This window comes from Ceratotherium simum, chromosome 3, assembly GCF_057802395.1.
Source record: "Ceratotherium simum simum isolate JZ-2026a chromosome 3, ASM5780239v1, whole genome shotgun sequence".
Classification (NCBI taxonomy): domain Eukaryota; kingdom Metazoa; phylum Chordata; class Mammalia; order Perissodactyla; family Rhinocerotidae; genus Ceratotherium; species Ceratotherium simum.
In genome coordinates, this window is record NC_141902.1 from 68,768,692 (window position 1) to 68,780,753 (window position 12,062).

At 39.2% G+C, this 12,062-nt stretch overlaps 1 protein-coding gene across 1 annotated transcript in view; it reads left to right on the forward strand.

Moving 5' to 3' along the window:
* The window catches only part of TSPAN3 (tetraspanin 3), a 29,250-nt gene extending 19,070 nt beyond the window's left edge, over positions 1-10,180 (forward strand). The window contains exons 4-7 of the mRNA XM_004421848.2: positions 517-618; positions 1,567-1,719; positions 1,982-2,065; positions 9,276-10,180. Of these exons, the coding sequence (XP_004421905.1) occupies positions 517-618; positions 1,567-1,719; positions 1,982-2,065; positions 9,276-9,368 (432 nt within the window). The 3' untranslated portion in view covers positions 9,369-10,180. The remainder of the gene's footprint in view (positions 1-516; positions 619-1,566; positions 1,720-1,981; positions 2,066-9,275) is intronic.
* Positions 10,181-12,062: the final 1,882 nt, after the last annotated feature.

The window sequence follows — 12,062 nt, forward strand, 5'->3', positions numbered from 1 at the left end:
TGCCACTTCTAAGGACTGATTTTTTAACCTGCTGATTACTTTTGTATGTTTGGCCAAGCCTAAACATCGAATAAATAAAGTGGAAATTATGTTGTTATTTGTCCCAAAAGTATCTTTGTGGGGTTTTTTTAAGTTGTCTTATTTTTACCTCCTTTAGGAAAGGAAAATGAGTAAGTTGAACCCACTGAAAACTTATTTGAAAAGGAAGGCAGTCCATTTATAATTTAGGGCATTTATCTCAAGGCTCAACTGCTTTCTCTCTCTTGAGTAGATTTTTAGCCTGCCATCTTGCACACAATCTTCTCTTTGAATGCTTTTAATCTATGTGATATAATATGTCTGAATTTTTACCTGAATCTGCATGGAGGCAGGAAGGGAGAAAATTTTTTTCTTAAAAGAAATTCACAGAGGTGTCTGGTGACTTTGCACATGTCATTTAGATATTTTAGCTAGAGCCTTGACTAATGTTACTTTTACCACTATTTTTAAGGGACTAAATTCTTTGTTTTAATTCAGGTGGAAAATGAGGTTGATCGCAGCATTCAGAAAGTGTATAAGACCTACAACGGAACCAACCCTGATGCTGCTAGCCGGGCTATTGATTATGTACAGAGACAGGTGAGCTCTCCTGAGGTGAATTTGTTTTTGAGGGCCAATCACTGTTGGGTCAACATTAAACTTACTCTGCTATTACTATGTAAATTAACCATGTACCTTCACATCCATGGTTAGCTTCATGATGTGTCCATTATTTTTACCTTCACCCTTGAAAAGTATTTTCCACCATCACCTAGTCAAAGCCAGATAAGAAGCATCTGACTTTTTTCCCCAAAAAATAATTAGCCAGAGAGGTGATAATGGAAGAGATGTATGTGTCACAGGAAAGTTGGGAGTCCATATGGACTTTAGAGAAGGTGGGAGGTCTTCATATACCTTTAGAAAGCAAGATCAGAAAAAGTAACAGACAAAACTGTAAAAAAAAAAAAAAATTATTGTGAACAATTTGAAACATACATTAAGGTAGAATAGTATAGTTGATCTTTATACCCATAAACCCACCTCAAAAATTGTCAACTTTTTGTCAATCTTGTTTCATGTATTACCCCCACATATCTTTTGCTAGCTTATCTTAAAACAAATCCCAGGCATTTCAGACAAAATATTTTAAACACTTTGTCACTGGAAATAATATTTAATTCAGAACCAGGTATTAAACATGTAAGATACGAAGATTTTTCTTAGCTTGTGGGCAAGCCAACCCTGTGGGCAATGTGCTTTTCATATGGAGATTCTAGAGCCACTAGTCACGTGTGGCTATTTAAATTAAAATTAAAAATTCAATTCCTTAGTTCACACTAGCCACATTTTAAGTGCTCAATAGCCTCATGTGGCTAGTGGCCACCATGTCGGACATGCAGACCTAGAACATTTCTCTCATTCCAGAAAGTTGTATTGGATATCACTGGTCTAGAGTAGCTTAAAGCTTGGCAGCGCATGGAACTCTAAAGTTCAACACAGGTATATGTGTTTTGTGAGGAGTAATAATCTTATTCTCTTCTCCACTAGCTGCACTGTTGTGGAATTCACAACTATTCAGACTGGGAAAATACAGACTGGTTCAAAGAAACCAAAAACCAGAGTGTCCCTCTTAGCTGCTGCAGAGAGACCGTCAGCAGCTGTAATGGCAGTCTGGCCCACCCCTCCGACCTCTATGCTGAGGTAAGTTTGTTTTCTTGGCCAAGACTTGAATCTAGCCTGGTAACCTGTTTTTCTCTGTGAATTATCTCTACCTGGAGCTTCTTTTCTACACTTTTTATCTTTAATGCTATTTTATTTTACTGTAAGTTACTTTTAAATGTATTGTTGTCTTTTTCCTTCCTTTAGTTTCTGTCCTTTCCATTTCTGCCAATGAGTAGTAATATGTGACCTTGCAGCTTTCACTTTAAAAAAAAATTCTAATGAGGATGACTGTGTGTTTCAGGGGTGTGAGGCTCTAGTTGTGAAGAAGCTGCAAGAAATCATGATGCATGTTATCTGGGCAGCGCTGGCATTTGCAGCTATTCAGGTAAACACAGCTAGCCAAGAAGTTGGTATCAGAGTGTGCTGATTCTCTGGTGTTAACTCGAAATGGTTTTAATCATAGATGCAGTTAATCTTTGTGTTTATAGATAATTTGGAAATGATTGAAGTACCAGCCACCAGTTTCCAATATCTCCCATTTCCTGCCTCTAGACCTAGAGCCAGAATGGTCCCAAGAAACCAGAGATCTGAATGGGGGGACCATCTGTGAGGGAACTCTTTGCCTTATTTTCTTGACTTGATTTCTGAGTGACCTGAAAATACAAACTGTTGTCATAGTGTATTCTTGGGAGGTATTTTAATAGAACCTCACAGAATTTTAGAAAATTGTACTGCTTTATTTCAGTTTGGAAATGGAAGGCTTTATTTCAATCATTTTTGGACAATTTCTCCTTCCAGTTCTTATTTTTCTGTCCTCAAGGATTTTATATGTTCGTATATATAAATTAAGAACTGGTACTACAATACTAGTCTCTTACACTAATAGGAGCAATTTCAGCACTTTACAGAAAAGACCTTCAAGTAGAAACTGAGGTTATAACCTCTTCTGTATCTGTGGACTTAGTTTTTTCAGACTGATAGCCATCGAGGAGTTCATGACGTCGCTTAGCACATCTGGACGTATACCATGCCATTGTTGGTAGCTGAAGGGACTTGTTTTCCCAACTCCTACCAGTGAAAGCAGTCATTTTCCCCCTTAATAATAGCATGTGCAAAGTAGGTGGTAATTGTTTAATTACCTCTCACTTTATCTACTCCCACCCCTACCCCCGAAAAAAAACCATACACACGCATCCTTATCCCTCACCCCCACCCAAAAACAGATAAGAAAGACGGCTATTTTTGCCCAGTACAGCTACCTATTTCTAGTTTCTCAGGTTTATATAGTATATCTTAGGGATTCTGTTAGAGGAATGTCTTAGAGGAGTCTTACACTGAGAGTAGTGAAAATCCTTTGCATCAGATCTAGTTCTCAGAGTGTTCTTTTAGTTCTTAAAATATGCTTCAAGCCCGAGAATCTATTTCAAGAAAGTGTAGGTATCTTTTAATTGTTAGATAAAACCAATATAATTACTAGTTTAAACGTAAGTTGCTTAGATTGTCTGCTCTCTGTATATTTGAACAGAAGCTGGTGTATTTAACGAGAATTGCCTTTTAAAATGGCAAAAGGGTGATTGTTTACTTTGTTGGTATTCAAACAGCCCTGAAATGATTCGTTAGAAAGCCTAGCTCTTTATTTGCTATGGTCTCTGCTCTTCTAAGCATTTGTGGCTCAGCATAGCAGTAATCTCTTGATCAGCAGGAATGTATTTCATATTTTGATTGTCTGTGCACACACATTCATTTAGCTACAAATAATGAACCAGGAGAGAGGTCTCTTTTCCTGAGTGAAATCCTGATCTGTGCATTCTTAATGATTTTATATGTGATGATAAAGCAGCATGTATTAGTGTGCAGCAAAAAAGCTTTGGAACTGTCTGGGCTTGAGATCCTAAAATATGCCACGTGTATGTAGAAGACTGATGAAAATTGTTACTGTAGCCGTGTCCCTCATCTAGTTAAGCTTATTAACCAGCTAGATATTTTCTTCATTAAATATTTTTCAATGGGGGCTAATAAATATTCTATCTAGTCTCTTAATTTAAGTATGCCTTCTCATATGCATTTTATACTTAAATCACTCTGACTTAAGTAATAGCTGATAAAGATTTGATGTTTTCAGTTCAGCAAAACTAAGTCAAAGATTCAGAGCTTTCACAGACTCAAAACCTAGTGGTTTTGAAAATTTAAAAACTTTGGTTTTAAGAGAAAAACATCCATTTGAAATAATAAGAATTTTCCCTAATACATTTTCTTTTTCTTTAAGAGTACCTATAAATGTTCTAAACTTCTGATATTCAAAATCTGTTGTAGATTGGTGCCCTGAGTGTGGAAAACCTGAGCAAAGGCAGAAACAACTCAAAGATCAGTGAGCTCTTGAAGCTTGTACACCCGTCCTGATAAAGTTAGAGCTAGAAGGACGCTTGGGGAGTCTCCAGTCCGTTGCCTTTGTTTTAAAGGCCACGAAAATGAGGGGGAGCAAGGATAATAGGACTAATGACCATCACTGAAGCTTGAACCCCTCCCCATTGTACTCTGTCTACAATTACAAATTGAAGAATTAAGATTCTCTGAAGATTAAATTCCTAAATTCTTTAATGAAACCTGACGGTTAATTGACACTTCAGCTGGATAAAATGTACAATGTAATAGCATTGAAATATCATTAGCACTTCCCTTCAGGTTCTCAAGTGGGGAAGCTCTAAGAGTTATCATAGGAAATGATAGTTTTAAATAATGTTAAAGACTGAAAGATGATTTTTGGTAGTGTCGTGAGTATCCAAACTGTTTTAAGTATTGTCCCCTTTGATTTTGAGTATGTTTTGTGGTACTGTTAAGCTACATTTCATTGAAGTTCTAAGGCATAAAGCTGAATTTAAGAAGAAATTTTCCTAGAAGCTTAATTTATCAATAAAAAGCTGTAGTTCCAGTGTTGACCATTTGTGGGCCAAATCTCTCCCACTACCTCTCTTTGTGTGAGCCACACTCATTTGTTGATGTATTGTCTAGGACTGCTTTTGTGTTACAATGGCAGAGTTGAATGGTTTCCACAGAGACCGATTTTGTCTATAGGTTCACAAAGCCTAAAATATTTACTATATTGCCCTTTAAGAAAACATTTGCCGACCCTTCTCTAGTCTAGTTAAATGATCTAGGTTTGAGTAGGATTGAAATGATCAAGAAAGAAAAACATGAAAAATGTTAGTTAATTATTATAACAGGATTTTTGAATATAAGAGAATGAGATTTTTGAAATTTTGCTGCACCTCTTATTTTGTTAGCTTATTAAAATAAGCAAGATATTTCACTTCTTTGAGCGTAGCTAGCCTCTTAAATTAACAAATGATCAATTATGAATTTTATATTTAAAAGGTCTGGTCATAATAACAGACAAAAATCTAGGCACAGGCAATTTGGGAAAAATGGGAATTGTCGGTCTTTGGAGTCTTATGAAGTTGTCATGTCCTCAAGATGAGGTGCTCAAGAGCAAACTGTCATAGAGAATTGTTTCCCAAGGCTATGTTGCTTTTTTCTGGTCTGTATGCCAAGTGTGAAGGAGTTGAGACTGCTGTTTCCTTCCTCCTTCTTGACTACCAGTTATTCATTAAAATGAGTTAAAAATACATAAGTGAATAACCCTTCAGATTGGGCCCCCAGATAGTTAAAATCGAGTGGGTTGATTCTGATACACTTTAAAAAGAATATTCCAAGTAGTTCTTCCTTAAAAACTTAAACCAAAGCTTGGGAAGCTAGTTCTTGCTTACAGTGGCTAAGATTTTTTTTTTTTAATATGGGGGAAATTAATCTTAATTAATTCTTTGAAAGTTTTTGTTGTTGTTGTGTTTTTTGTTTGTTTTTGCTGAGGAAGATTTGCCCTGAGCTAACACCTGTGGCCAGTCCTCCTCTATTTTGTCTGCGGGTTACTGCCACAGCATGCCTGACAAGTGGTGTAGGTCACGCCCAGGAACCAAACCTGCGAACCCGGGTTGCTGAGGCGGAGCGCACTGAACCCAACCACTAGGCGATCGGCTTGGCCCCTTTTTGAAAATTTTTTAAATTGAAAATACCCATTTGATAAAGTTTTTTTTTCAAACGACATAAATTTAGTAAAAGGTAATCCTCCCTCTCAGTCTTAACCCCAGTTCTTGAGTTCCCCCTGCAGAGAGAACCACTGTTACCAGTTTTCTGTATGTCCTTCCAGAAGTAGTTTGTGGATAGACAGCATATAATATTCTTTATGCAAATAGAAGCTTATAGGATGCAAGTTTGTACCTTGCTTTTTTAAAAAATTGAGATAATTATATATTTATTCACATGCAGTTTTAAGAAGTAGTACAGACAGCCCTTGTATGCTTTGCCCAGTTTTCCTTGGTGGTAACATTTTGCAAAAGCTACAGTATATTATAACCAGCGTATTGGCATTGATACAATCTACCAATTTTATTCAGATTTCTCGTTTCTATGTGTGTGTATTTATTTATTTATTTAATTTACTTTATTGCTCATTTTATTTATTTATTTTTTTGTGAGGAAGAGCAGCCCTGAGCTAACATCTGCCAATCCTCCTCTTTTTGCTGAGGAAGACTGGCCCTGAGCTAACATCTGTGCCCATCTTCCTCCACTTTATGTGGGAGGCCGCCACAGCATGGCCTGACAAGTGGTGCCTCGGTGTGTGTGCCCAGGATCCGAACCTGGGCCGCCAGCAGCGGAGTGAGCGCACTTAACTGCTACACCACGAGGCTGGCCCTATGTGTGTGTATTTAGTTCTGTACAGTTTTATCACCTGGTAGGTTCCTGTATCCACCACCACAATCAAGATACTGAACAGTTCCAACACCACAAGGATCCCACTGGGTACCCTTTTATAACTAACGGCACCCACCTCCCTCCTGTGCCTCCTCCCTCCATACCCGGACAACCACTAATCTGTCCTCCATTTCTAAAATTCTGTCATTTTGAAATATTATATAAATGGAATTATGCCATATGTAACCTTTGGTACCTTGCTTCTTAAAAACAAATTAGTATTTTACTATGGCTGCATAGTATTCCATTTTGGGGGCGTACTTTATAATTGTCTGATCTATATTAATGGGCACTTATGTAAATCTTGCTGTTACAGAAATGCAAGTAGTGAATATCCTCTGTATGCACATGCAAAGTCTATGGCAAAAATTTGTAGGCGTGAAATTGAGGAGTCAGAGTATATGAGTGACTTTTTGATAGATATTTCCAAATTTTTCTCAGAAAAGGGTATTTCCAGTGTGCAGTTTCAATAACCTTGTATAACAATATTTCCCTAGAACACCACCTACACAGTATATCATAGAACATTTTAATCCTTGGCAGTCATTTTTTGTAATCACCACTTGCCTCTGTATTTAGTAATAATTTTTTGCAGTTGCTTAGTGTTATATTTTGGGTAAGTGCAGATTAGTTCTTATGATTTGCATATTGCAGTGGAAAATTTCATTGCAAGAAATAACACTGGAGCTAAAATATTTGTGTAATATCTCCAAGTCTGTTGTTGGAAAATTTCAATTATCAGTGAAATTTCAGTATAGCAAAGCTTTGGAAATGGGCCTGTGTAATACTTAGTGATGCGGTTTGGACTATTAGAAGTCACTCTGTAGAGCTTAATGTTCTTAAACAGACTCATTCCCAAGCATGAGTAGGGTTTTATCAAGCTTATTTAATTGTTTTTAAATGAATACAAATTGACTTAATTGAAATAAAAGTCAAGAAAGAAATGATACTTATTTCAGAGCCCATTTGAAGAATGCTGACTCCTTCAGTAGAAGTTAACCAACTGAAAGGAATGTGAGGGAAGTGGGCTGGGAAGAGAGATTTTTTCCCTTAGCAAATCAATAATTTCTGAGCTTAGTATTTTTATTGCTCAATTTAACCTTGCCTGGGAACATAATTGTGTTTGATTTTATAGCTGTTCTAAGAATGTTTTGATGTACAGTAAATGGAAATGTATTACTTTAGGGATTAGATACTAAACATGTCTAGAGTTAGCTTAAGACATTTAGTAAACTTTCAACAACATCCACTTTTAAAATGTCTTTAAGGTGCTTTGCTCTAGTAAGCACTCAGCAAGTATTGATATAATGAAACTTACGGAGTCAAGCAGCAAGTATATATCCTGAATGGGTAGAATATAGGCTAATTGAGGGCAGAAATTGGAGTGTGTGACTTTATACCGTGGAGAATTCAGATTGAGGACATCCTTATTGTCTGTATGTGTGTCTCATTAGTAATCTTCCACTTCAAACTTGGAGAGTCTGTTTATGGATCGGGTACATTTTGTTGAAATTAGATTGACCCCATATGTAAGAGGGCCCTGCCTTTTAAAATCAAATAACCTTTGATTAGGTTTCACTGTCACAAGACCTTTCACTCTCAAAGAAAGGTTAGAACAGCAGATTAACTTACTCTTATTTAGCTCGTTGGTTATTCGTTATATTTTGTAAGAAGCCAGGTCAAAAATTCTAGAATTGTTTTCTCATTTATTTATTTATTTGTGAGGAAGATCAGCCCTGAGCTAACATCCATGCCAATCCTCCTCTTTTTGCTGAGGAAGACTGGCCCTATGCTAACATCTGTGCCCATCTTCCTCTATATGGGATGCTGCCACAGCAGGGCCTGACAAGCGGTGCATCGGTGCGTGCCCGGGATCCAGACCCGGGCCACCAGCAGTGGAGCACACGCACTTAACCGCTACACCACGGGGCCGGCCCCTGTTTTCTCTTTTATCCAGCTTAATCCTCTTGCTTATCCAAAATAACATGGCATGGCTTTATTACTATTCCAGTTTGCTATCACAGAAGGATTAGGGCTTATTAGAATAAGATGATGAAGGAAGAATGACCTTTAAAAAGTAATATGTTTGTAATACCACAGAGCCAAACTTGGATTTCAAAAATAGTAAATAAATATGAAAGAAAAACTTTCAAACTACATTTTTTGGCATCAGGATTAGTTTTCCACCATAGGGCTTTCGGACTATTCATGTATGAATTTTGTGGATTGTTATAAAGCCTATCTCCCCCAAATCCAGGTGCCTGAAAAGACCATTAAATTTCCTCAACACACAAGATCTTGATCATTCCACTCCCTAGACCTTGCTGTCCAGTGTGGTACCCACTAGTCACATATGTCTACGGTTAAATTAATTTAAATAAAATTTTAAAAATGCCACTCCTTAGTTGTGCTAGCTCTATTTCAGATGCTCAATAGCCACATGTGACTAGTGGCTACCATATTTGACAGCTCAGATGTAGAATGTTTTCATCATTGCGGAAAGTTCTTTTGTAGAGCGCTGCTCTAGATTGGCAGTGGGGATGGCAGTACGAGAGCTTTAATTCTCTGCTGGCTTCACAAATTGTTCTTAGGTATGAGGGAATCTAAAACTTGGCATTTAGACAGTTCTAAAAAGACAGTATATTCATTAGAAATTGCTTCTGTCGTTATTGCTTTTTTGATGATTTGAGGTCATTGAACTTTGAAACAGCTCCATTGCCAACAAACAAATAGACACTGCTATAAGAGGGTTTTCAGGCTTTTTTCACATTGTCGTTTTCCTCCCGCAGCTGCTGGGCATGCTGTGTGCATGCATCGTATTGTGCAGAAGGAGTCGAGACCCTGCTTACGAGCTCCTCATCACCGGCGGAGCCTACGCGTAGCAGAAACGCAAGCCTGAGCTTTTTAGTCGTGTTCTGAGTTGGAAGGTGAATTGAGCAGGTCTACTGCTGTTGGCCTCCTGAGTTCATTTAGTTCAAGCACACGTACACACGTGTTGGACAGAGCGGCTTGGCTCTTCATGTGCCCACCTACTTACCTACCCACCTATGACTTTCTTTTCTCCTGTTCTAGCTGACTCTCCGTGTCCCTAAGTTTTTAAGTACGGCGGTAAATGTTCTAATTTCAGAACCATTTGTGAGTTGCGTAGTGTGGTAGAATTAAAGGACGGCGTGGGCCTGCTTCTGTTACCTCCAAGTAGTGATGGGACTGCTGCTGAGGTATCACCCGGTCCTTTCAGTCTTCACAATGGAGAACTCTTGGCCAAAGGTTTTTGGGGGAAGAGGGAGGAAGCCAGCTGTCTGGTTAAAGTTAATGCCAGATGGTGCCCCTCATCGGTGTCCTTTTAAAAAATATATACTGTAGTCCAATAAGATAGCAACTGTACAAAATGGCTAAAATAGATTTTAGAATCATACAGTGTGTATCTTGGTTCATCTTCAAAATCAGACTGGTCTTTGAAACTAGTGATTTTTAATCAAAGCTGGCTTTATAGGAGGAGTATAATGTATGCACTACTGTTTTAAAACAATTAGTGTGAGTGCGTGTGTGTGTTTTTGTATGACTGAGCCCATTCATCATAAGTCTAAATTCATTAGAAATAATGTACCCATGTAGACTAGCAAAATAGTATGTAGATGTGATCTCAGTTGTAAATAGAAAAATCTAATTCAATAAACTCTGTATCACCCCTCAATATGTAGTTTTTAATTATTTGGGGATACTTCAGTTCTAGAGCAACAGTGTACTGTTGTAAATGTTGGTACGGTCTGCAGCTCATCTTGATTTTCATGTGATTTAAATTATATCTGTCGCCAAATTCTAAACACCTCAGTATTCAAAAAACCACAGAGGCTTTTTAGTCTAGTATATCCTACAAATACGGAGCACCTAACTGTGTGCATGACACTTAGGATACAGTGACGATACTGTCCTTGTCTTCAAGGAATGTGGAGTCCTAGTATCAGAGACATACACAGAAGCAGATAATTTCCATACAGTGCAGTGATTGTAGTGACAAAATAATTGAAGCCCAAAGGAGGTGCCAGGAGAGGTCGGGGGAAATTCCTGGGGAGAGGCCGAAGCCCGGAGACTGGATAGGCTTTGTGGGAGAGGGTACACAGTGTGAAATGGGATGGCGTGTGCAGGTAGCTGCTTGTGCCTGGAGCTTAAAATACAAGGCTGGGAAAAGAAGTGGCAAAGTCCAGGTCATCTAGGGTCTTACACAACATCCTGTGGAGGTCAGACTTTACTTGAAAGTGGAGGCAGCTATGTATGTACATGGTAGTGATGCAAGGGGGCCTGTTGTAGACATCCCTGTGGCTGAGGCAGGGAGGATGGATTGGAGGGGATGTGACTAGGCTTCAGTGAGGTGGATGTGGTAGTTCAGGAGAGAGCTGAAAAGCGTGGACTGGGGCACTGTTGGTGACAGTGGTGAGCGGGTAGCCTCTGGGAGTTTAGGAGAGAGGGGAATGGCGGAACTTGATCATCCATTGGATGTGGGGCAGAGAGAAGGGAGAGGAAGGAAGGAGTCTAGGATGAGTCCCAGGTTTCTGGCTCAAGTCAACCAAAGAAACAGAATTAGTCGCAGAGATAGGGAGCAAGTAAGGACCACCTCTGGGGGCATGAGTTCACATTCAGTTTTGGACCTGTCGATTTTGAGATGCCTGAATATCATGCAAATCTGTCCTGCCTGAAAATGGAGAAGAGAGAGGACTAAAAACTAACTCCTGTTCACAAAGTGGAAGTTAACCAAAACATTCATGATTTCAGAGAACTACAGGAGATTCGATATGTTCTACTGACCCATCCCACCTCTTGTCCCCACCTTTTGCATGGTAGGAAAGAATGTTTTGCTTATTCTCATGACCTTTCACCACCACCACCTCCCCCAGCCCTGTCTCTCTCCTCCTCCCTTCCTGTTTTCCATATGTACCATTCTATGGCTCCCCTGTCACAGGTTGGAGCTGAGTTGAGCAGTATCTGGACTGTAATGTTGGTTGCCCTCAGTGATTTCTGCACGACAGAACTGAGCCTCTAGAGTAGGAAATTGCTTTGCGAAAATGTGCCAATTGCTAGCCCACTCCTTGAACTTGCCCAAGATGCAAATTCCACATACCCCTCCTTCACTCATTTCTCTCTGCTTGCCTGGCGAAAGAACAGCTTCTCCCTTGTGCTCTGAAAGCTGACCCATGTCAGCCATGTTAGCAGTGAAGCCAAAGACAGAGGGATGTTAGGTAGCTCTGGGGCCATTTAAACCATTCAAGTTCCCTCCAGCTTCAAATTGTGCTTAATTAATTCCTGCCATAGTCCTGGAAATACCTTTTTCCTTTGCCTGGGAACCACTGGATGGGGAATCTGTCCGTGTTGGGCAGGTGATAACAAATTCAACTTCTACTTGCTTAACGTCTGCAGAGTCTCTGCCACACCACATGGATTTGAGACTAGGAGTGTGCGTTACCCTGAGACTCTGCTGCTGGTGCTTATTCTTCAGAGGGCAAAAGAGCCACTTTTTATGTCTGAATTTAATGAACGAGCTCTCCTCCTGTGCCCGTTTCCCACCCTTGTCTGCGCACTGG